Source organism: Choloepus didactylus, chromosome X, assembly GCF_015220235.1.
Source record: "Choloepus didactylus isolate mChoDid1 chromosome X, mChoDid1.pri, whole genome shotgun sequence".
NCBI classification, from domain to species: Eukaryota; Metazoa; Chordata; class Mammalia; order Pilosa; family Megalonychidae; genus Choloepus; species Choloepus didactylus.
Window position 1 is genome coordinate 25,344,131 of NC_051334.1, and position 23,771 is coordinate 25,367,901.

At 39.5% G+C, this 23,771-nt stretch overlaps 2 protein-coding genes across 2 annotated transcripts in view; both read right to left on the reverse strand.

Annotated features, from left to right (window-relative positions):
• The window catches only part of LOC119522045 (melanoma-associated antigen B3-like), a 3,915-nt gene extending 708 nt beyond the window's left edge, over window positions 1-3,207 (reverse strand). Inside the window, exons 1-2 of the mRNA XM_037820765.1 lie at window positions 3,148-3,207; window positions 2,232-2,277 (exon numbers count right to left, since the gene is read on the reverse strand). Coding sequence (XP_037676693.1) covers window positions 2,232-2,277; window positions 3,148-3,207 — 106 coding nt within the window. The remainder of the gene's footprint in view (window positions 1-2,231; window positions 2,278-3,147) is intronic.
• Window positions 3,208-7,920: 4,713 nt separating this feature from the next.
• Window positions 7,921-21,163, reverse strand: LOC119522046 (melanoma-associated antigen B4-like). Its single transcript, XM_037820766.1, has 4 exons — window positions 20,957-21,163; window positions 10,370-10,564; window positions 9,339-9,548; window positions 7,921-8,802 (listed from the first exon to the last, which is right to left on the reverse strand). The coding sequence occupies exons 1-4, from the start codon at window positions 21,161-21,163 to the stop codon at window positions 7,921-7,923; spliced, it is 1,494 nt and encodes a 497-aa protein (XP_037676694.1).
• Between the last annotated feature and the right edge of the window lie 2,608 nt (window positions 21,164-23,771).

Consider the following 23,771-nt stretch of genomic DNA (forward strand, 5'->3'; position numbering starts at 1 on the left):
CCCTCTTTGTCTCTGTCTCATTCTCTTTTTCTTACTTTCACATGCTACTTTTAGCACCAAGAACAGTTGTGCCAAAAACAGATTTGTTTTTTGTCATATGGGCATTATAAATTAATTACCTGTATGCGCTGCCTTTTTGGATGTTAGAAACAATCAGACCAAATTTAGACTCCAAATGAACAGGACTACACAAACTCTGTGTACTGACCTCCTTGTTGAGTTCTACTTATCATCACTTCTACTTTCATTTTTTTTATCTTTTTTAATCATTTGCCTTTTAAAATTTTATGTTATCTTTAGTATTTTTTTTTAAACTAAATCTCTTTAAATTGTTTATGGGTCAAATGGGGTGCAACTACATTAATGAATAAATCAAGTAGTATTTAAAGGGAAGACAAAATGTTTAAGAAAAACATTTAACATAGAAACATTTTTCAACAAATACAGGATATGGAGGGATAGGGCAGGGGAGTAATGTTAGATGGTGTGAATTACCATACACTGACCATCAAAGCAGAGTAAAATGCAGAGGAGTTAGGAAATTTGCTTCTGGAGAGATGGATGTGCGGGGGCAGAGAAGCTGAATATCTGAAGTCAGTCTAAGCAATTAAAATAACAGAATGTTGAGCAGAAGTTGCTTTGGACACAGCTAAAACTGTAGGAAACTGTACATGTTGAGCAAGGGCTATATGCAACAGTAGCTGGCAGCAAGGGCAAAAATGACAGAACATGTATTATAATTGTATAAAATAATAATCACTACTTCATGATCTCCTAGTAATCTGTAACTGTTTAAAAGTATGGAAGAGCCAGCAAATCATAGCAAATGCATGTTAAAGAAATAAGGTGACAAAGTAGAAAAAGAAAGAGCAGTTTTTATTTGCAAGGATGAAATGCTGGTTGAAATATTAAACAGTAATAGAAAAAAATACTAGGGTTCAGTCACCCCTTTTCACCTTCTTGGAGAATTAACCACATTTTAAAAAGGAAAACTAAAAATATTATAAGATATTTACACTGCCAAAAAAATAATGTGCATGTCGTCTATGACAGATAATCTGCAGAATCACCTTTGGATCAAAAGCATTTGGTACAACTCAGGGATTAATGAGTTTTGGAAAGAGGGCCAGCATTCAAAACATAAAGAAAAATGGTCACAGGAAGAGAGAGGATATGTGGTTCTTCTAAAAAGGAAAAGAAAAGAACTTGGAATGGATAATACCATGGGGAGAAAATATCTTAGGCACAAAAGTAATATGGAATCTTACCAAAGTGAGTGAAATTATTAATGACTTTGTTAGCAGGAAAATGTATGAATGAAAAAATTATAATAGAGGGATTGGTAATGCCGAAAATAAGTGCACAAGATGTTACTAACAACTAGGAATGTAACAGCATTTACACTGGAGAAGACTTGTGACAGGCATGAATCCAGTCCTGTTTACATGGTATTCAGTTTGTCAAATATGCTCACACATTAAATTCATTAAATTAAGAAACACTCTGTTGAATAAGAATCTATGAAGGAAATTGCTAATTTACCTTGCATTGTTATTAAATCAAAGATTTTAGAAGTAAAAGTACATTTCAGATACAACTTGGAATTAATGGCCGCAATGAAAAAAGAGCATATTTTTAAATAACTCATTTTCTTTATTATAAACTTTAACAAGAAACATATAAATGTGAAATGTATAATACTAAAAATGATCAATGGCTGCTTTTTGTTGCCAGTGTTGCTTGCATACAGTCCTTCATATTGTATCCAATCTTGTCAGGGAGAATATGTTTTAGATGGAAATATAATTTCCCATTTTAAAATCTAAGTTAATACTTAGATTTTAAAATGAAGGGAGGGTTTTCTGCTGGCTGAAGACATATAGCCTACCACTTTAAATTCTTCCCCTATTTTTAAAAAGGGGTAAGTAAAGCAGTGGCTGAAGAGAATTCTGCAAGAGGTTGTTCATTAAAAAATTAAAAAAAAACTAGAGAGGGCATGTTTATTTTTGGTCTCTAAATGACATTTTAAATATTTATTTTATAGTTATAATAGTATTGCATATGTGTTTCTGCAGTGTTGTAAAACATAACTAAGTAAATCACATAAAGTTTCACCAGCAAGAAAGGATCATTGTTGATATTTTACTATACAAGTTTGTAATCTCCTGGTTATATATAAATACATATGTATATGTGTGTGTCCCAAAGTCTTTCCATCCTAGTTTTAAGTCAAATGTGTTTGAAATAGTCGTTGGTTTGCACTTTTAGGACATTGGCCTGCCATGATAATTTAGATTTTAAAGTTGGATTATACTACTTCTGATGAAGATGGAATAATAGGGACCAAACTTAACCACATGCCTGAAACACCTGAAAATCCAGACAAAATTACAAAATATATATGACCATATTTTCATCATATTGGACATAAAGCAAAAAATACAGTGTTCCCTAAGAGATGGGAAACAAATGAGGTGACCCTATAATTGCCCCAGCTGGCTGCCTTAAACCCAGGCACAGGGTAGGAGTGGGGAGTGGGGGGTGGGGTAAAGTCCGGTGAAACCAGGTGTTACCGTTCCAAAACACGGTTCTAAATAGTCAGGCCCGCCTGATCCGGCATCAGAGAAACAAGTCTCTTTGCTTGGTGAGAAGGTGAGTTTACTGAAGATTCATCAACAAGGAACTGGAGGGAAAAAAAAGCTTTCCAAGACCAGTTCAGAGTGAGAAGAATTATTTGGGTTTTTATAACCCCAAACAGACAAAGAAATGGCCAGAAGACAGAAGAAAGCAGAAAGAAAAAAAAAAAAAAAACTAGAGAGAAAGCTGTTTGGTCGGCATTTCCTTGTTATCTTCAGGTTTTCCCTTCCTTCAGGCTTGCTTTTCAAGGTCCTGATTATGAGACCATATGGTTCCATCCCTCATATCTTACTGCAGGCAATGCTGGGAAAGTTCCTAGGAGAAGAGAATAAGTTTTTGTTGTTGAGATTAGAGCAACAGCAAGTTATTTTAACAAGGGCTTTTCATGGTCAGAATAACTTAAAGCTGCTTGAGTGAAAATAAACAGTTTTTTTTTTTTCTCTATTGGCTAGTGAAGACTATACTAACCATTTTTCAGCTAAAGAATTATATTGAATATTTTCTACTTACCCAGCTATCACAGGTAGAAAGAGCTGAGGGCCTGAGGAGGACAAGGCGGCTAGAGTTCATGGCACAATGTACCAGAGAGTAGAGAGCTAGAAAGGGAACTGCAGAGCCCCCAAAGGGCTGAAAATACTTCTGTTTCCACCAGTCAGAGGAGAAAACCCTCCCATTCCCATTGTATCAGGGAAGGGTACTCACAAGGGTTTTGCCTCTGTACCAGACCTGTGTTAATGTGGTCACAGCCAACAAAGCTTAAAAGCAAAAACTGACAAGATCACAGTGTTTGCAGGTAACTTAACTGAGTCCCAGAACAAAGCTTAAGAGTATGTATGCATCGAAAAAAGAGTATCCAGCCTAAATGTGCTGAATAAGTGTGAACGGGGCAAAATTCACAATGTTTGGCACCCCCCAAAAATTATCAGACCTGCAGAGACACAAGAAAATATGAAATAGGGAGGAGAATAATGGATCAAAACTGATCTAGATATGATACAGGGAATAGAATGAGTAGACAAGAACATCTAAAGAGTTATTACAACTATATTCCATATTTTCAAGAAACAAGAGAAAAGATTAACCACGTTAGAGACATGGAAGATCCAAAAGGAACTTCAAGAGGTACAAACTACAGTGTCTAAGATAAAAATACATACCTTTTTGGATAGAAGAAAAGAGAAATGAACCCATATGTGGAGTGAATTTTCAGGGCACAATAGAAATTTTCAGCAAATGATCCCTTTATGTACAGAGTAGAGTCCAGAAAAGGCACATCTCCTTGTCATTTACTTAGCACAAAGAGTCCAGAAAAGCAGGGGAAAAAGTCCCATCGTGGCCAGTTTCCTGGGTGGGCCGACAACTGCCCTGGGTTGGGGTCGACCTGGGGTAGATAGTTGGCAGCTCGCCATGCCCCACTTCCCCAGAGAAGAGAGACCAGTCTAGACTGTTTGAGTGTAGTTTTTATCCACCTGAGGTGGGGGCGCTGTTACTGAGAATTCCTGTTCTGATAAGCATCTGGGGCTGCTTTTTCCCAGTTTCCAGGTTTAAGGTCTGGCAGGGCCTTTCATTAGACTTAACCTCTCCCCCACACTGTGGAAGGGCATACAATAGAAAAGGCAGTGGGGAAGCAGAAGGCCTGAGGATGGCCACTTAGCATGTGTTTGTGACTTCTGCAGAGAAGGAGGTGGGGGTGGTGAGGTCTGGGGGATGGTTGCTTAACAGGTGGCTGTGAAATCCCTGACCCCATCCCTGTTGGAAAATTACAATATATATTTATAGTATCAAAGTATGAAAAAACCTAGAATCAGATTTAAAATAGTACCCACCAGATGCTAATTGTGTTCACCACTAAGGAGGATGCAAATTTACTAGCAATACTATAAAGGAGGCAATTGTGATTTTTCAATATTGTTAGTTTTTGCTATAAGAATGTATCCACCGTTATCTTTGTGATCAAAATATTCAAATAAGCCTGACGATAGAAGTAGTAGCTGTGTATTAGTCAGATAAACCCTGAAATCTGAACAGGTTAGCACAGCAAAAGCTTACTTTTTTGTGCACCTAAAATGCACTGAGGCACAGGGGCTCTCTGCCACAGGTAACCCAGGGATCCAGGCTGCTTCCATCAAGTGGTTCCACATTTCAACACGGGGTCTTCATGTTTGCTGCTGAAGAGACCAAAGGCATGGGGGTGACTTACTGGCTCTCCAGTGCCTTCACCTGTAAGTGACAAACATGACTTCTGCTCATATTGCAGTGCTAGAAGTAGCCACATGACCCTTCGTAACTACAGTGGCCTGGAAATATAGTGTCCCCGTGAACTCGGAAAGGAGGGCAAGACGGGTTGGATGAGCCCCTGCCGTCCCTCTCATCAGCTGTTACAGAGCAGGTGCCCAGTAAAGAGCAAGTGTTAGAATTGGTTATGAAAACGACTCTCTTTATTTCCTGGTGGTGTTTCTGAGAAAGCTAAATTTGCCTTGCAATTCTGCAACATTTTTCAGAGACTCCTACATGACAAGAGCTTCCTAATACAGCATCACATCTAATTTTCAGAAGGTTCCTCTAAAATCTCAGCAGGGAAGTTTCACCATCTTCACACAATAGTCCCTTTCTGCACTGACCTTTGCACTAACTTTCCGAGCCTCAGTAAGATGAGAATGTTCTCCTTCCTATTGGCACATGGACAGTATATTAACTTGAGTCCCCGCTACCCTCAACACGACTGAACATGCAGAATTCTTTGTCCGGTTCTAGTAGGCACAAGAAAAATCCAAGATTTTCCTGTGGGACCAGAACTGAGATAAGAGGCGGAGGGATTATAGTCATTTTTTTCTCACCTCTTAGAAGGACTTGGTGTTTTCAGGAATTCAGCCTCAGTAGATGTTTGCTACACAGTGATTTTCATGGTTTTCCCTCACCGACAACTTGGGAGGGAAGTTTTGCTTATTGAACACCTAGGTAAACTCATTTACTGGTGAATGTGTTCAGTAGCCTGTCTTGAAAAAGGCACACCATCAAAATGCTAATGCAAACACCAGGGTGGTTTCCAAACCCATTCTCTATCGACGGGCTTATATCCCCAAACTAGTAGATTCTCTGCTAAATCAAACACTATCTACCCGCCCACATGGAAAATATTTTGAGAGTGGAGTCACCCTGTGGTCTAGATCTCAATGACCAAAATGGCCTTTTATGGAGAAGGGTCTGTGGTTATGAGAGGGCCTTCAGGGTGAAGGAAGTGCCCGCCAGGGAGGTGGAATGCCCCAGGTCAGGATGAGGGCAGGTGATGCTGGGCTGTTTGTTCTACTGGGAGCAGAGCCCATCCTACAGAGGATGAGGCAGTGAAGAGCTGGCCAGCAGGTCAGGATCCAGTTTGGACAGGAGGGCACACTGGGAAAGACCTAGGAGAAGGGTGTGGGAATGTGGGATAGAGCTGGAGCTGGACAAAATGCCAGCCCCTGGGCAGAGTCAGCTCTCAGGGAACCCCGGGGCCAGGGGCAGCAGGACCCTAGGTAATGAAATTCACAGACAACCCCCAAATTTTGTTTTATTCTCATATTAACCTTCCTTCTTTAGGTCTGCTTTAGTACTTTGGTTACAGAGTCCTTTTTTATCCCCTGTAAAACGTTGGAGTAGTGAAAGATAAATGAATTAAGAAGCAGGGGGGGTCAGCCTTAGGCTGAGAGGAGTGGAACAGAGTGGGCTCTAGACGAATTCAACCATGGGTCTAGTCACAGCTCTGTCACCAGCTATTGGAACTTGAGAAAATCACACGGTCTTTAATCTGTGAAGGAAATTGGATAAGCCCTACCTGGTAGGACTTTTAGAAACAAAATATGTACTGTTTATAATGCACCTGGCAAGATGACTGGCAAATATTGGGAGTCTAATGAATGCCAGATTTACTATGAATATTTTGACCCAACCTTCGCTAAGTAACATTTCCCCACTAGTGCATCTGTTAATGGGGTGCAGAGTTCTGTTCTTCAACTGGATGCAAATCTAAGCTCCTGTTTGTGTCAAGGATCAACAGCTTCCCTCTTTCCTGCTGAATGACCCCTATTTTCCTTCTTTTCATCACCATTCAAAACTGAGGCCTCTCTTAGAGTGTGTCAAATTACACTCAAGACATCCTAATTCAATGAAATTTTAATCATGTGGGTTCCGGTTCTCCCAGACCAGGAAAAAAAGAGGCAGCCCAGAGGCTTCTGGGCTTCCCACTACAAGGGAGCATAATGCCGTTTGCCAAGAAATTTCCTGGAGATTATGTCATAAAGCATCCAGTTTGTGCATCGTGTTCACATGCACTGGGACAAGAGCAAAGGGCACCTTCCTGTCCTGCCCCAGGTGGAGGTTTCTTACTCATTTATCCACAGTCCCCAAATAACTTTTAAGCGCAGTTTTCCATTCCAGGGTTCTGTCTCTCAACTGTGAGACGCCATTCCAGGGTTAGGCCCCTGCTTACCCCTCCCACAGCCTCACCTAACCCACCACCCAGCTTAATTTAAAATGACCTCCCTCTGAGGGACTTTGAGTGTCACACAGCCCTAAATTGCCTTGCTTCCGAGAATTTACACTTAACTACCCTCATCTGGAGTACCCACCGCCTCACTCATTCTGTTTACTTTTCTTTTAGATATTAAAGAGTATCTTAACATTTTCCTGTATGACTTCTGCATCAGGATACTAAAATTCTATAGGCAGTGGTTCAGACTTCTTTTTCTTACCATCCCCAGTAATAGCAGTTCCTCAATTTATGTTTGGAAAATAAAAGACACAGTGAGCAAGATTTTATTAAGATTTATTAAGATTCAATTTCTCATACATTCTTAAATAAGCTAAGCAAAACCAGGTATATATCTTTTAATTTTGCTAACAAAGAGTGAAATGAATAAGGCAGACTAAGAATTAATGACTTTTTTCCACCATTTTGTGATCACCACTATTTTATTGTGGGATCCTTTCACATTTCCACGAAAATCCCTACACCAATGCCGGGTTATCCTGTTCTGAAACAGCAAAAAATATTGCAGGTTGTTCCATCTTTTTTTCACAAACACAAAAACATGTTTTAACCGATAAACAGCAATAAATGTGTTATCCATGACATTCACAAACTTAAATTCTGAAGCTAAATAAACTTTCTATTTTAAAGAACATTTGAGAAAGAACAAAGATAAACCAACAAGTTACTCTTATAGAAGATGAAAATAAAGAAGATTCCTTTTGTTCCCTCCAGCCCAAACTTAGAACCTTTCCACTCTGAAATATCTGCCTCACACTTCACTTGTAGGAGGAGCTGCTGGCCGAGGCCCTGGGCCGTGCCCTGGCCGGGACAGTCGTGCCAGCCCTGACTGGAACCCTGGTTCCAGCCCTCTCCTGCTCATCCCTCAAAGCCTCTTCATACAGGGCAGGGAAGGAACTAGGGACCGTATCATTGATCTTGGCCAAAACCTCCAAGACTTTCATCTTGCTGGTTTCAGCGTGGGCCCTGGAACCCCACAAGAATTCGTAGCGTGGAGGGTCACTGTCGGGCACCTGCCGGTACTCCAGGTACTTTTCCTGCACCAAATCTTTGGTGAGGAGCCTCCTGGGCTCCCCAAAGATTAAGTGCTTCCTCCCAGCAAACACCCCCAATGCATTCAGGAATTCCCAGATCTCTTCCTCAGTGGCCCGATTGCCCTTCATGAAAATCACACCCAGGAGGGTCATCAGGAGACCCGTTCTAGGCAAGCCCCCACCACCACTCAGATTCCCCTCACTGGTGAGATCTAATTTGCTGACAAGTGAATAGGACTGACCACTGGGATCAACTTCCTTTAATTCAAGGCCAAAGACCAGCTCCATGCGCTCAGCGGTTCTTCTGAGGATCTCAGGGAATTGATTCTGGTACTTCTTGTTGACAATCTTCAGCATGGCTGCTTTAGTGATGGGCTCTTTCGATTTATACTTCTCTGTCAGGAACTCCACCAACATTCTCGCCTTCCTGGTGAGAGGATCTCTGCAGGAACTCTCAGCATAGCAGGTGGCCTGAAAGGAACTTGGACGGTTCTCATCTTGGCACCTGGCACCTTCAGCAACTCTTAGGCGAGAAAAAGCTTTAGTAGGAGTAGTGGGGGGTGGGGACCTCTGAGACCCCCGGGGAATGCCAGCAGCAGGGGTGCGCTGGAGAGCACCCCTGTTTTAGTTTGCTAGTGCTGCAGAATGCAAAACACCAGAGATGGATAGGCTTTTATAAAACGGGGATTTATTTCACTACACAGTTACAGTCTTAAGGCCACAAAGCGTCCAAGACAACACATCAGCAATCGGGCACCTTCACCGGAGGATGGCCAATGACGTCCAGAAAACCTCTGCTAGCTAGGAAGGCAGCCGGCGTCTGCTCCAAAGCTCCGGCCTCAAAACAGCTTTCTCCCAGGACGTTCCTCTCTAGCAAGCTTGCTCCTCTTCAAAAACATCACTCCCAGCTGCACTCTCTTAGTTTCCTCTCTCTGAGTCGGCTCATTTATATAGCTCCACTGATCAAGGCCCACCCCGAATGGGTGGGGCCACGCCTCCATGGGAACATCTCATCGAAATGATCATTACCCACAGCTGAGTGGGGCACATTCCAAGCAAATCTAACCAGCACCAAAAATGTCTGCCCCACACAAGACCACAAAGATAATGGCATTTGGGGGACACAATACACTCAAACCGACACAACCCCCTAAAACAGGAGAGGAGGAGGAAGGAGATTCTTCTTCCTCTGCCGCAGGGGCCTCAGCACCCTCAAGACCCTGGGTTTCACCTTGGGCCTGTCGGCGTTTCTCACGGGCCCGGCTTTTACTCTTCTGACCACGAGGCACGATGAACCTGGTTAGTGACAACAGGTAGAAATGTGGGTAAGAAGGGCACAGGGTGCGGGTCCACTGGAGGAGGGAGGATGAGGGGATGTGCACGCCTTCAGCAGGAAGATACCTACCTGGTCTGTAGCAAAAGCCACCTCTGCAGGTTTCCTTGAGGTCACTGCTTTCCTGGTCAGCCTGTCCCCTGAGGACTCTGTGGAAGTAATTGGAGTGTGTCTTCAGAGGCATCTGCCAGACATCCTGGGGCTTATTCAGGTGACAGCAAGGATCTGGCAGTAGGACCCCTGCTATGGAGTGTGTGTGTGTGTGTAGGTCCTCTCAGTTCACATACGAGACCATCATATCAATTGTCGGCAGCATCCAGACCCCCTCCCCTCTGCTGCCCTGATACGGACACCTCAAAATTCCCTAGGACACGTCAGGAAGAAGTGAAGAGACAGCTCAGCCCACACCCCTGGCAGGGGCACACTTAGACCATGTTCCCCACCTCCCCGAGACTCGCGATGAAAAACTGAGGGGCACCTCAGCCCTGCAGCCTCGCCACCCCGCCTGGGGCCTCCTGCAGCTGTGGGGTGGGGATCTTTGTAGTCTCCTCCAGATTGCGGTAGAGAGCCCCCCAGTCTTCCCTCCGGGACCCCTCCTTGTTTCCATCTGGGATTCCTTTTCCCTGCTGACCTGAGAGTACCAGACTCAAACAAACACCTTTATTCCCTGAGACCCAGAATCGGATGTGAGGGACCGTTAGGCTTAACAGTCATGGCTCCGGCGGGACCCGGGGTGGGGGTGGAGCGGGCAGGGAGGGGGACAGCGCGGGGCCCTGTGGGGGCCTCATCTCTTGAACGAGGCCGGTCCGCACAACTCTAACTCAGTATTTTCAAGCACACCTGCCTTCTTCTAGGACTCCTCCCTTTGACCGGAGGCCGCACCTCCCACACAAAAGTGTCGACGCCCACAGCCGCGCGAGGCGGAAGTCCAGGCGAGCCACTTCCGTCATCCACAGGGGCCACTTCCGTTGTCCACCCCACCTGGGGTTTCCCAGGGCTGACGGCAGGGGCAGTGCGGTGCGCGGCCTCCTCTTGCTGAGGGGAGAGGGATTCTCACAGAACGCATGCACGCTTCTCCGTGACTCCTAGCGGGGCCTGGGACTTCATCTGCTGGACTGAGTCAGCCAGCTGTGCCTAGAGCGTCCCAGAAATGCAGTAGGGGCAGGGCTCTCTGGGGACATTTCTCTATTATGTGGAGGTGTTCTCTCAGTCCTCGCTCAGCATGTTATCATGTTACCTAGATACCCCCTCAGATCAAAAACCTCAACTTCCTGAGATTCTTTTTATGGAAGTGCAGTTACACTTCATATGGCCACTGCTTGTGCCTTGCAGAGATGATTGCCCACAAGGAGTGTAGACCTTGTGGGGTCCCCTCCCTTCTGGTGTGTGGAAGAACCTCACGCAGACATCTGGCAGGGCCTGAGATTTCTCCCTTTTCTGATTTGAGGTCATCCCCAACCTAACCGAGGTCCTAAAGACTCCCAAGGAGAAATTGAGAGGGGTCTGCCTTGAAAGCTCTGCCTGGGGACTTCCTTGGCTGACATCAGGGGTAGTCCTGGAAAGCTTAAAGAATGAGCTCCTCCCCTTATTGTGCATGATTCACGGTGCTACTTGCTATTCTATTTTAGCACGTTCTTCATAGTGTATTAAAATGATAATAAAAAGTCAGTTCTTACCCACTAAAGAGCTTTCCTTTGGTTATGAGCACAATTCTTGGAGTCCACCTTAACCAGCCCAAAGTTTTGTGCTGTCCTGCTATTGCCCCCTGGTACTGGCACCTGTGGTCTGAGGTGCATTCTGCAGTGGAGTTGAAATTCATTGTCCCAAGAACTCTGGGAAGAAACAAGGGCCGAACTTTCAAAGCTTTCCGCCGAGGGATCCTGTCATCTGCCCTCTACTGCAGGCTCCAGAGTTGCCTCAACTCAGGGCACACCCCCAGCTGCCCGCACACAGGTACTAGTTCAACACAAACTTGAGGTCCCTCGGAGGTTTCTCATTTGGGTCTTTTTGCTGTTGCTGTTGATATTCTTTGTTATTCCTTCTTTAGTTTTCCCAGGATTGTTTTTGGGCACCGGAAATAGCAGCCTGGGGTGGGTAGTCATATTGGCAGCTATGGGTAATGCCCTAAATCTGTAAATAAGTAGAATTAAAGGAGAAATAAATTAAGGAGAATTATCATCATGTTTGCCCCATCAATAATCATAGTATACTGCTCTATTTGGGACTTCCTTTACCTAAGTCTGTCTGCAAATTTTTATAGTTGCCTCCACAAAGATCGGATAAATTTTTCTTAGATATCTTTTTAGATATATTTTGGATATTTTTGTTGGTGTGAATGGTATATTTTCCATTATAAGGTCTAATTAGTTAATAATTTGTGAAGCAGCCGCCTGATTTTGCTATAGTGATCTTCTATAAATCAGCTCTCTGAAATTCCTTATACATTTGAATATTTTCTGTGCCTTTTCCTGTGGGTTTTTAAATAAGAGGCTCATATGGTTACCATTATTTATATCTCCTTTTCATTAGTGAAAACTCTTATGTATGTTGACTTTCTTGCATGTGGCAGTGTATTTGGTATATCTTCCAGTTTTTTCCCTATTTTCCTAACTTAGTAGACTTGATATTTTAGAGCAGTTTAAGATTCACGGAAAAGTGAGCATAGGAGGGTTCCCACATTCTCCCTCTCTCCCCACACAGTTTCCTCCATTAACATTTTGCATTAGTTGATACATTTTGTTACAATTGATAAATCACTACTGCTACATTATTTTTAACTGAAGTCCATAGTTTATAGGGTTCACCCTTTGTGTTGCACAGTATTATTTGGTTTTGACAAATGTATAATTCCATTTATCCACCATTATAGTATCATGCAGAATAGTTTCACTGCCTTAAAATGCCCTCTGCCCCACCTATTCATTCCCCTGCCACCTCACCCTGAATCCCTGGCAACCACTGATCTTCTGTCTCTATAGTTTTGCCTTTCCCAGAATGTCGTATAGTTGGAATCATACAGAATATAGCTTTTGCAGACTGGCTTCCTTCACTTAGCAATATGGCATTTAAGGATCCTTCATGCCTTTTTGGAGCTTGATAGGTCATTTTTTAAATTGTTGAATAATATTCCATTGTATGGACGCACCATAGTTCATGTGTCTGTTCACCTATTGAAACATAACTTGGTTGCTTCCAGTTTTTGGTAATTATGAATAAAGCTTCTATAAACCTTTTTGTGCAGGTTTTTGTGTGGGCATAAGCTTTCAACTCATTTGGGTAAATACCCAGGACAGTGATTGTTGGATTAAATGGTAAATCTATGTTTAGCTTTATAAGAAACTTCCAAACAGTCTTCCAAAGTGGGTGTACCATTTTGCATTCCTACCAACAATGAATGAGTGTTCCTGTTCCTTCGCATCCTTGACAGAAGTTGGTGTTATCAGTGTTTTGGATTTTAGTCAGTCTCATAGGCATATAGTGGTATCTCATTGTGGTTTTAATTTGAAATTCCCTAATGACATATAATGTTGAACATTTTTCCATATGCTTATTTGCCATCTGTATATCTTCTTTGATGAAGTGTCTGTTCATATTTTTTTGCCCATTCTTAATTGGGTTTTTCGTTTTTCACTGTTGAGTTCTTTTTATATTTTGGATATAAGTCCTTTATCAGATAGGTGTTTTGCAAATATTTTCTCCTAAATCTGTAGCTTAACTTTTCATTCTCTTAACAGTGTCTTTCACAAAGCAGAAGTTTTTTTTTTTTATTTTAATTTTAATGAAGTCTAACTTAATTTTTTTTTTCTTTCTTGGATTGTTCTTTATGTGTTGTACCTAAAAAGTTATCACCAAATCCAAGATCACCTAGATTTTCTCCTATTCATTTTCTAGAAGTTGTATAGTTTTGAGTTTTATATTTTGGTCTATGATCCATTTTGAGTTAATTTTTGGGAAAGGTGTAAGGTCTCTGTCTAGATTCATTTTTTGGATGTGGATATTAAGATGTTCCAGCAGTATTTGCTGAAAAGGTTATCCTTTGTACATTGAATTTCCTTTGCTCCTTTGTCAAAGATCAATTGATTATATTTGTGTGATTCTATTTCTGAGCTCTCTATTTAGATCTATTTATCTATTCTTTCACCAATACTACATTGTTTTGGTCACTGTAGCTTTATAGTAAGTCTTGAAGTCAAAAAGTGTCAGTCCTTTGACTTTGTTCTTCTTCATTATCATTTATTCTGCTTGGTGTTCTCTGAGCTTCCTGGATCTGTGGTTTGGTATGTCATTAATTTTGGAAAATTCTCAGCCATTATTACTTCAGATATTTTGCCTGTTCTTTTCTCTCTTTCTTTTCTTTCTGGTATGCCCATTATGCTTGTGTTCCACCTTTTGTAATTGTCTCAGATATTCTGTTCTATTTTTTTTAATTCTCTTTTCTCTCTGCATTACAGTTTGGGGAGTCACCATTGACAAATCTTCAAGCTTGTTGATTCTTTCCTTGGCTGCTTCCAGTCTACTGGTAAGTCCACCAAAGGCATTCTTCATTTCTGTTAAAGTGTTTTTAATTCTAGCATTTCCTTTGGATTGTTTATTAGAATTTCCATCTCTCTATGTACATTATCCTCTGTTCTTGCGTGGAACCCACTTATTCCATTAGAGCCCATAGCATATCTATTATAGTTATTTTTAATTCCCAGTTCGATAATTCCAAAATCCCTGCCTTCCTGAGTCTGGTTCTGTTGCGTGTTTTGTCTCTTCAGAGTGTATGTTTTCTTGCCCTTTAGCATGCCTTGTAATTTTTTGTCACAAGCTGGACATGATGTAATAGATAGTAGTAACTGAGCTAAATAGGTCGTTAGTGAATTTATGATTATCTGGTTAGGATTTATTCTTGTTTACTGTTTGTTGTAACTGGAGGTATCTGAAGCTTCAATTTCTTCCTCCAATATCCTTATTTTCCTCTCCCATGTTGTTTTCTGAATTTCTCTAGCAACAAGTTCTTAGAGTCTGAGCCTTGCAGTTCTTAGAGCTGCAATTTTCTCTTTTTATACAGGATCCCTGTTGATGTGGTGATGTAGTGTGGTAGAAGAGGAAGTGTTCTGTAATCCTATGATTAGGTCTCATTCTTTTATTGAGCCTTTGCTCTTGGGCTGTGACCATCTCAGCTGTATTTCCCCATTGGGTGAGACAAAAGCTAGAGGGAGCTGGAGTTGGGTGTTTCCTTCCCCCTACATCTGTTAGGTTCTGGGAAAGTAGTTCCCCTTGAATGCAGGTGGAGAACAGAATGCCCTGGGCATATTTCAAAGTGGTTCCTTTTTCCTTTTCCCTGCTGGAAGCACAAGGGGAATTTTCTCCACTCTTCATCATGGAGGTAAAGCTCATGAAAGTTTGGGGACCAAAGATTGAGCCCCCAGGAAATTTTAACCTTCAAGCTAGTCGACACTCAGTCTCCAGCAGTTTGATGATTACAGGTTAAGTTTTACTACTTGCTCCTAGCTTTAGTGGCTTCTGCTCCTGGTAAGTTGTGATTCTCTGTATTTGCCTAGCTCTCTACTTTTCAGGTTATTGGTTTACCCTGTGACTTCAATTCTCTGATGTATCTAAGGAGTGATTAATTTTCAATGTGTTCAGATCTTTCTTGTTGTTAGAATGGGAGTAATGACTTCTAGGCCCTTTATGAGAGAAAGCAGAAAAATTTGTGTCCAGTTTTCAACACTAGAAGTGGTGCTGTACATCTGTGTCTTCTTCCTCACTTTATTGGGAATGCTTATAACATTTCACATTTAAGTATGTTTGCTGTAGATTTTACAAATTGGAAATCCCCTTCTAATGTAAGTTTGCTGAAAGTTATTACCATAAACTGGTGAAGAATTTTTATCAAAGGCTTTTTCTTTGCACCTGCACATTATCAAATGCTTTTTCTCCTTTTACTGCTAACATCATGATTTCCAGTGTATTTCTAATGTGATATCTTCTTTGCATTCCTTGGATGCATCATATTTCTTCATTTAATTCACCACTATAGTGGGTATGCTATTGTGATAGGTTGAATTATATACCCTAGGAAAACATGTTCTTTATCTTAATCTCTTCCTGTGAGAGTGAACCCATTGTAAATAGGACTATTTGAAGATCTTAATTGTAGTTAAGGTGGAGCCAACTGAATCAGGTTGAGATTTATTCCAGATTACTGGAGTCTTTTATAAGTAGAATGAAATTCAGACATAGGAAGAGAAAGCCATGAGGAAGCAAGAAGCTAGAAGTCAGTGAACCTGGGAAGAGACGGGAGAAGATGCCACCATGTGCCATGTGATGGAAAGGCCAAGGACCCAAAGATCACTAGCAGTCAACCCCAGAAATCCACAGTCTTCAGGGAGAAAGCATCCCCTTGCTGACAACACAATTTTAGACTTCTCATAGCCTCAAAACAATGAGCCAATAAATCCCCATTGTTTAAGCCAACCCGGATCATGGTATTTGTGATCGCAGCTGGGAAACTAAGAAAGCTATGAATTTATTTAGAATATTTGTGTCTATCTGAGGGATCGTTACTGAAGAGTCATTTCTTGGGGCATATTTATATGGTCTTTGGATCAAGGACAGCTAGCTATTTAAAATAGTTGAGCAATTTCCCATCTTTTTGCATTCTTTGGAAGAGTTTACATAAGATGTTGAGTAGGTTTTCCCTGACCATTTGAGGTAACAGGCCTCCAAACCTGATTGGGCCTGGAGCATTTTGAGGGTCCCAGAGATTTTGACTTGAGTTTCAGCGATAGTGTTCAGTTAAAAGTTTCTATTTCTTTATGGACGTATTTGGTCATGTATATTTTGCTAAAAATTCTTCCATTTCATGTGGGTTATCAAACTGAAAGGCATGATATTTACTAAAAAACATCCTTTTATATTATAGAATTTCTCAAACAGTACAGAGTATGGAAAAATGAACCCAAGGTACCAGACACTCAGCATCAACAATCACATTCATTTTACACAGAAGCTTGTCCAGATTAAGGTTTATTTATTTGTTTGTTTATTGACAAGGTCACTCCAGAGGTGATGCTGTGTACTTCCATTAGGACAAAAATAACATCTGTGTATGCATTGTCATTTACGATCATCATCTTTATCCGTTAATTCGTTAAGGGCTGCAGAATGGTAATTCTCTAATTCCATCATCCTTTGAGTTTGTTACTTCAAATTTTTCTATTTTCCTTGTCACCATTTGTTATCCTGAGGTAATGGTAAAACTTATTTATAGTACTTTCTTTTAATCTTTAAGACTTTTCTGCACCTATATCTTGTACCATTTTATTTACCTAATATCAACTATATATGCTTCTTTCTTTAGTACTTGATAATACTTTAATAATTTCTTTAGTAATTGATAATAATTGATAAGAGCTCGATTTCATTAGTTGGCTCCAGTGTCTCCCAATTCAACATTTGTGCATTTATCTTTATTATTTCCAATCTTCTACTTCTTTGCATTTAACATGCTGTTATTTCCCTAACTTCTTGAATTCTTTGGAGGTTTTAAATATTTTTTTCTCTAAATCTATTTAAGGCTACAAATATCCCTCTGAGAACCACCTGAGTTCTTTTGCACAGAGAATGCTATAAAGTTTTATGTTTAGTGCACAAATTGTTTAAAATTGGAATGTATCTGTATATTTTGCTCTTAGAGTTTTTGAATATATGTATATATCTATTTCTATATATCTGTATTTATGTCTCTCTATATATATATCTATATACACAGACACTAGTGAGTGTAAAAAATCATTTTTCAGAAGAGAATAGTAGATTTAGAGCAGACTTCAGGATCCATGGAGTATTTTGCATTGTTATGTTTTACTTATTAAAGATAGAAGAGATGTGAACATATTTAACAGCTAGAGACAGAATTGAGTTATTTCTAAGAATGAAGGAAGGTTTTTGCATTTAAAAAACAATCAATATAATTGGCCAACTGTACAGGGATTATGTAGGAAAACATAAACCATTCTAAATATATAACTCAGAGAAATTGAATACATGAAATTGATTACTCAAGTGATAGCTAAGACAATCAGGGGTGACTTGGCTTAAACAATACTTCGTATGTTGAGGCAGTAATTCCAACCTATAGGTCAGAAGAGACAAAGAGAAGAGTTAGTGTTACTGGAGCCTGGAGAGTTTGGATCAACAAAATCTTCAAACATGGTGGGCCAGTCTGATGGAGGCTCTAGCCATGGAAAACAAGTAGTCATTGAAGTAGGAATCAATAGATGTACAGAGAGAGAAGGAGAAAAACTCTGGGCACTTCTGATATCCTGGGCTGTAACCTGCTGTTGCCACATCTTAACTTAACCAAGCTGGCATCCATATGGAGGGAATAAGATTTGGGAGTCAACCTTGTAGAGAACAGAGCAGGGGAAGTATGAAGAATGGATCTGAGGGCAAATAGGTCCAGGACTGGCATACCACATGGACAGATCAGATGAGAAAAGGCATATCTTAATTAGCAGAATAGTGATTTATAAAATTCAGCAATCATTCATGCTAAAAAAGATAGGTTATCAGAGAAGATAAAGGATATCTAAAACAAACTTGACAGTACACATCTTAATGTGGAAACATTGAAAGGTTTTACTTTGAAATTGGGAAGTAGAAAAGGATGCCTGTTCTCAGCATTTTTATTCAATATTTAATTGAAGATGCTATACAGTGCAGTAATGGGAATCAGAAGAATGCAAAGGGATAGGTATCAAAAAAAGAAATATAGCTACTTTCATTAACACATGTTTAAATGACTATAAAGAAAATCTTAAGATAAACTCTTTTTTTTTTGCATGTCTTTATTGCTCACCTACCCATACACTAGTTAAATGGTGTGTCAGTCACAAGGTTTTTACAATCACATGATCACATGATAAAAGCTATATAGTTATATAATCATTATCAAAGATCAAGTCTACTGGATTACAGTTCAATAATTTCAAGTATTTCCTTCTGGCTATTCTGATACACTAGAAACTAAAAAGAAAAATCTGTATAATGAGTCAGTAGTCTTAATCGTTTGTCAAATCCTTATTTCTCAGTTAAACCTCTTCCCTGTCATTTGATCATTCTCTCAATCTTCAGGGAAGATAAACTCTTAAATAAATGAAAGTATTTTTCGAAGTTGCTGGGTAAAAGAACAATATGAAAAGGTATACTTTGTTTTGGGAACAAAAAACCTGAGGGTGAATTTAAAGAAAATATAGATTGTGAATTACCATAACAAAATACTTGGTGCCAAAGAACAAATAAAATGAAGAAAGGATAAAATGTCTGGAAAAAATATACATCAGTTATTTAGAGAAATTAATGAAGACCTAACTAAACAGAGAAATATTATATGTTTGAGGATAGGAAAGTTCAATATTGTAAGCATTTTAATTGTCCCCAAATTTAATTTACCGATAACAGTAATCCCCACCCCCACCAATAAATTAAATAAATAGGGCTTGTGTGTGAATGTCTTTGTAAATGTGCATGTGTGTGTGTGAAACTTAGCAAGCTGATTCTAGTATTGAAAATGACAAGCAAATTTCCAAGGAGGGTCAATATACTCTAGAGTAAGAAAAAGAATATATGAGGACTTAATCTGCCAGATATTAAGAACTATTGTTAAAAATCTATAGAAATTAAAATTTTGTGGTATTGGTTTAGGGATAAGCAGATAGATCAATGGAACTGAATAAAGTGTCTCAAAACAGACCCACTGTTAGAAGATCCCTGATTTATTAAAAATGCCAGTATAGAGAAGTGGGGATAGAACATTCTTTTCACTAAGTAATGACAGTGGAACAACTGAATATACATATTGTAAACAAAATGCGCTGGAATCCTTCCTCACACTAGACACAAAAGTCGTTTCCAGGTGGATTAAACACATTTGTTAAACTTTTTATTATAAAAATGTTCAAACTTACATAATAGTAGAGACTAGGAAAAAATATATATATATCCACCAAATAGAGAGCATGGATCAAGTAGGGTATCTGGAGGGAAAAGGACTGAAAGAGGCTGAGGACATTGATCAGTCAAGTGATAGGAGAGCTGGAGATCATATGAGCTAATGAAGAGGAGAAGAAATGATAGCTCCTTCTTAAACTGGCAGCTGCTTAAGCTCCCTTGTCCCCTACAAGTTGGCCCAGTTACCTCATTGGCCTTCATGTTAAAAGAGTAGTACATGGGACTTTGCTCTGACTTCAGAGAAAGCTGTCTGTGCCAATGATCTGTCCATTCCATCTACCTCTATACCACTATCCCTCTTGAATTGTAGATCTCTGAACCTCCAGAAGTACAAAAGGAGAGCAAGAGCATATCTGCTGGCAAGACTGTGGCTTGTGTAATGTCTGCACTCCGGAGAGTGACAGTTCTCCTTTGACATGTAATGTAATGCAATCATTGGAGTGACATTTCATCACCTTTGCTGTAATCGATTGATGAAAAGCAAATCACAGGCACTACCCACCCTTAAAGATAGATGTACACAAGGCATGGCCACTAGGAGGTAAGATCATTGGGGCCACAATGAATTCTGTCCTTCACAGTCTGCCCTCTGCCCCTCATTGGTTCATATCCCTACCTTATGTAAAATACATTCATTCTTCATGAAAATCATGCCCAATGGAGTTATCAGAAGTTCAGTTTATGGCAACCTCTCTTACACCTCAGACCTCCATCATTTGTGACGTCCACTTTGTTGATGAGGGTATAGAAGTGCTAGACAGAGTCTAGTCCATTCAGTTCAAAGCCAAAGAACAGCTCCATTTGCTCAGAGGCTCCCTAGAGGATCCCAGAGAAGAGGTCATTGTCTTCATTTTTTTAAATTATTCTAATGACACATGGCTACATTTGCATGCATGCAATTCAAGCAAACAGAAGTATCTGTGGTAGTGAAAGAGAATATCCATGTTCACCCTCTTTCCTTTCCAACCCCCAACCCAAAGGTAACAAACGTTAATATTTTAGTCCCCTTCTGTGAATTTAGATGTGATAGAATATATATGTGTGTGTATATTTATATGCATTTCTATGCACACATATGTGTACTTGTCCATATATAATTGCATGTATTAAAATTTTACATATCTTGGGTTTTATTATATGTAGTATATGAGGCCTTGATTTTCATTTTAAGAGAGTGGCTTGATATTCTTTCCACATCACATGTACAGATGTACATTATTAGTTTTAGTGTTTTTAGTATTTCGTAGCATGGAGATGCTGTGATTTAAATCTGTCTGCTTTTTTCAATTTTATTTATTCACTTTTCAGTAAGAGTAAATCCTTGATGGGTACAGCAATCACATGGGTTTGGTGTGCAATGGCCTTAGCAGGAAGATTGCTTCGGAATTCGGCACAAACCATGCTACTATTTCCATGGGCATGAGTTACCTTTCCCCAGATTACTCTGGTTTTGTTAGGTTTGCCGCCAGGAGCCACTGTGTTGACTTTTGCTTTGTACACATAAGCACATCTCATGCTGAAATAGAATTCAGTTACATCTTGGGCATAAACACCTTCAATTTTAAGAAGAGCCGTGTGCTTCCTCTGGTTCCAGAGCCCCCGCTTACAGCCAGCAAAAATGGCCTTGGACCACATATTTGCCATTTGAAAAGTCCTGTTCCCAGCAGGTTTCCACAGGCCCAAGATGGTGGAAAGAGGAAATCCGTGTGCTTCTGATAGACATTTAGTATACTGATAGTATTTCACTATTATAAACAAAGAAATAATGAACAGTCCCTTATTGCACATTGCTTTACATACGAGCAAATATTGTTTTAGTAATTTTTTAGGCTACTAAGAACTAACTAGTGAAATTCCATGGCCCTGTGGTATGCGAAGTAGTCGCAGTGCATAATTTATCATGGGGAAAATGATCAGAATATGTTCCTGGTCATCTTCACACTCAGCACTGCTGTCTACTTGTACATACTCCTGCCTCTTTTGAAAAGGTTGAATTCCCTTCCTGACAGATCACCTTACATATAAAAACAACACCCACCTCATCTCTCAGGCGACGCTAATAATTCACCCCCTGCTTCCCTGGTTCCCAGGTTCTGTTTAGTTTTTTTTGTTTGTTTGTTTGTTTTTGATCCTCATATCTTTCAAAAGTTTATTTCATTCTGACGGCTTACGATCTCTGTTCTCTGGTGGAGGCTCTCAAATTGACATCACCCTACTAATGTCTAATCTGCACTCTAATCCTTTGTGCTTTTCAACAGATGCTAATATTTTGTTACAGTTGCCCTAAAGATTTTTAATTGTGCTAACATATATATAAAACACAAAATTTCCCATTTTAGCCATTTGTAATCATACAATTCAGTGGCATTAATTACTTTTACAATGTTGTGCTTCCATCACAACCTTCCATTACTAAAACATTTTCATCACCCAAAACAAAACCTCTTTACCTATTAAGCAATAACTCTCCATCCCTCCTCCCTCTAGTCCCTGGCAACCTCGAATCTACTTTCTGTCTGTATGAATTTGTTTATTCTAGATATGTCATGTAAGTGGAATCATACAAGATTTGTCCTTTTGTGTCTGGATTATTTCACTTAATATAATGTTATCAAGGTTCATCCATGATATAGCATGTATCAGAACATTATTGCTTTTATGGCTGAATAGTATTCCATTGTATGGATATACCACATTTGTTTCTCCGTTAATCCGTCGATAGATATTTGGGTTGTTCCCACCTTTTGGCTATTGTGAATAATGCTGCTATGAACATTGGTTGATATAAGTATCTCTTTGAGTCCCTGCTTTCACTTCTTTGGGGTATATACCTAAGAGTGGAATTACCAAGTCTTACTGTAAATCTATGTTTAACTTTTTGAGGAACCGTCAAACTGTTTTCCACAGTAGCTGTACCATTTTACATTCCCACCAACAACATAAAAGGCTTTCTATTTATCCACATCCTCACCAACACTTGTGATTTTCCATTTTTTACATGATTGCTATCCTAATATGTGAGAAGTGGTATCTCATTATGGTTTTGATTTGCATTTCCCTGATGATCCATGATGTTGAGTATCTTTTCATGTGCTTACTTGCCATTTATATATCTTCTTTGGAGAAATGTATTTTCAGTTCCTTTGCCCATTTTTTAATGGGGATGTCTGTCTGTTTGTTGTTGAGTTGTAGGAGTTCTTTATATATTCTGGATATTTAAAACTTACCAGATTATTCGATTTCCAAATATTTTCTCCCATTCTGTAGGTTGTCTTTGTACTTTGTATTGACAGTGTCCTTTGATACAACTTGTAGTTTTTGCTAACCATTTTCACCATGCCTGCCTTCATTATGGGCTCTTTCATTTTATATTTGAGCAGAAGGAACTGGATCATCAAAGCCACCTTCTTGGTTAGAGGGTCTCTGCATGAGTGCACTGTGACAGTTGTGGTCTGTAAAGTGCTTGCTGTTGGCACTTTCATCAGTTCTCTTTTTTCCACAATTAAATAACTTATTTTAATAAAATATATCATTCTGTTCTAAACCTTTTAGATATTAGGTAGTTCAATTAGAGGGGAATGTTTGATTCAATAAAATATGAGTGTTCATGAAAAACAGATTTTAATCTAAACTTTCATAGTGAAAAATCATGAATCTGGATTTGCTGTACTTCATAAGACTATCATTTAAACAAGATCAACCTAGAGGAAACAAAAAACTTCTAAACTCAGTAAAAAACTTAATTTGAATATTTGTAAAGTTTTTACAGTTTAGGAAAAACACTTGGTTCCATAAAAGTTAGTTCAGGTAGCTAAACTTTTAAATTTGTTTCTTGATTCTCTTACATATAAAATTATTATACAAGGAGACAAAATGTGAAAAGGGGTGCTTAAGGGGTGGTTATAGTAAAAATTATTATTTTATATAACTTCTTAGAATACTTTCTTTTTACCTTACACCTTATTACAGTATTACACTTAATGTCAATTTTTCTACGTCTCTTATATTTCTTTATGTATTACATTTCTCTTGTAAATATTAATTGTACAAATAATACATGCTGATGGTAAAATAATTTTTACAATCTGTAAGTAAAACAGACACCTAGTCTGCTTTATCCCCTAATTACACCCTCCTCTCCAAAGGTAGTCACTTTTAACACTTTAGAATGTGTTTTTCTCTAAAAAGTTATATGCATTTTTGAACAAAGATCTGTGATGTGATTGGTAAATGATTTTTAAGT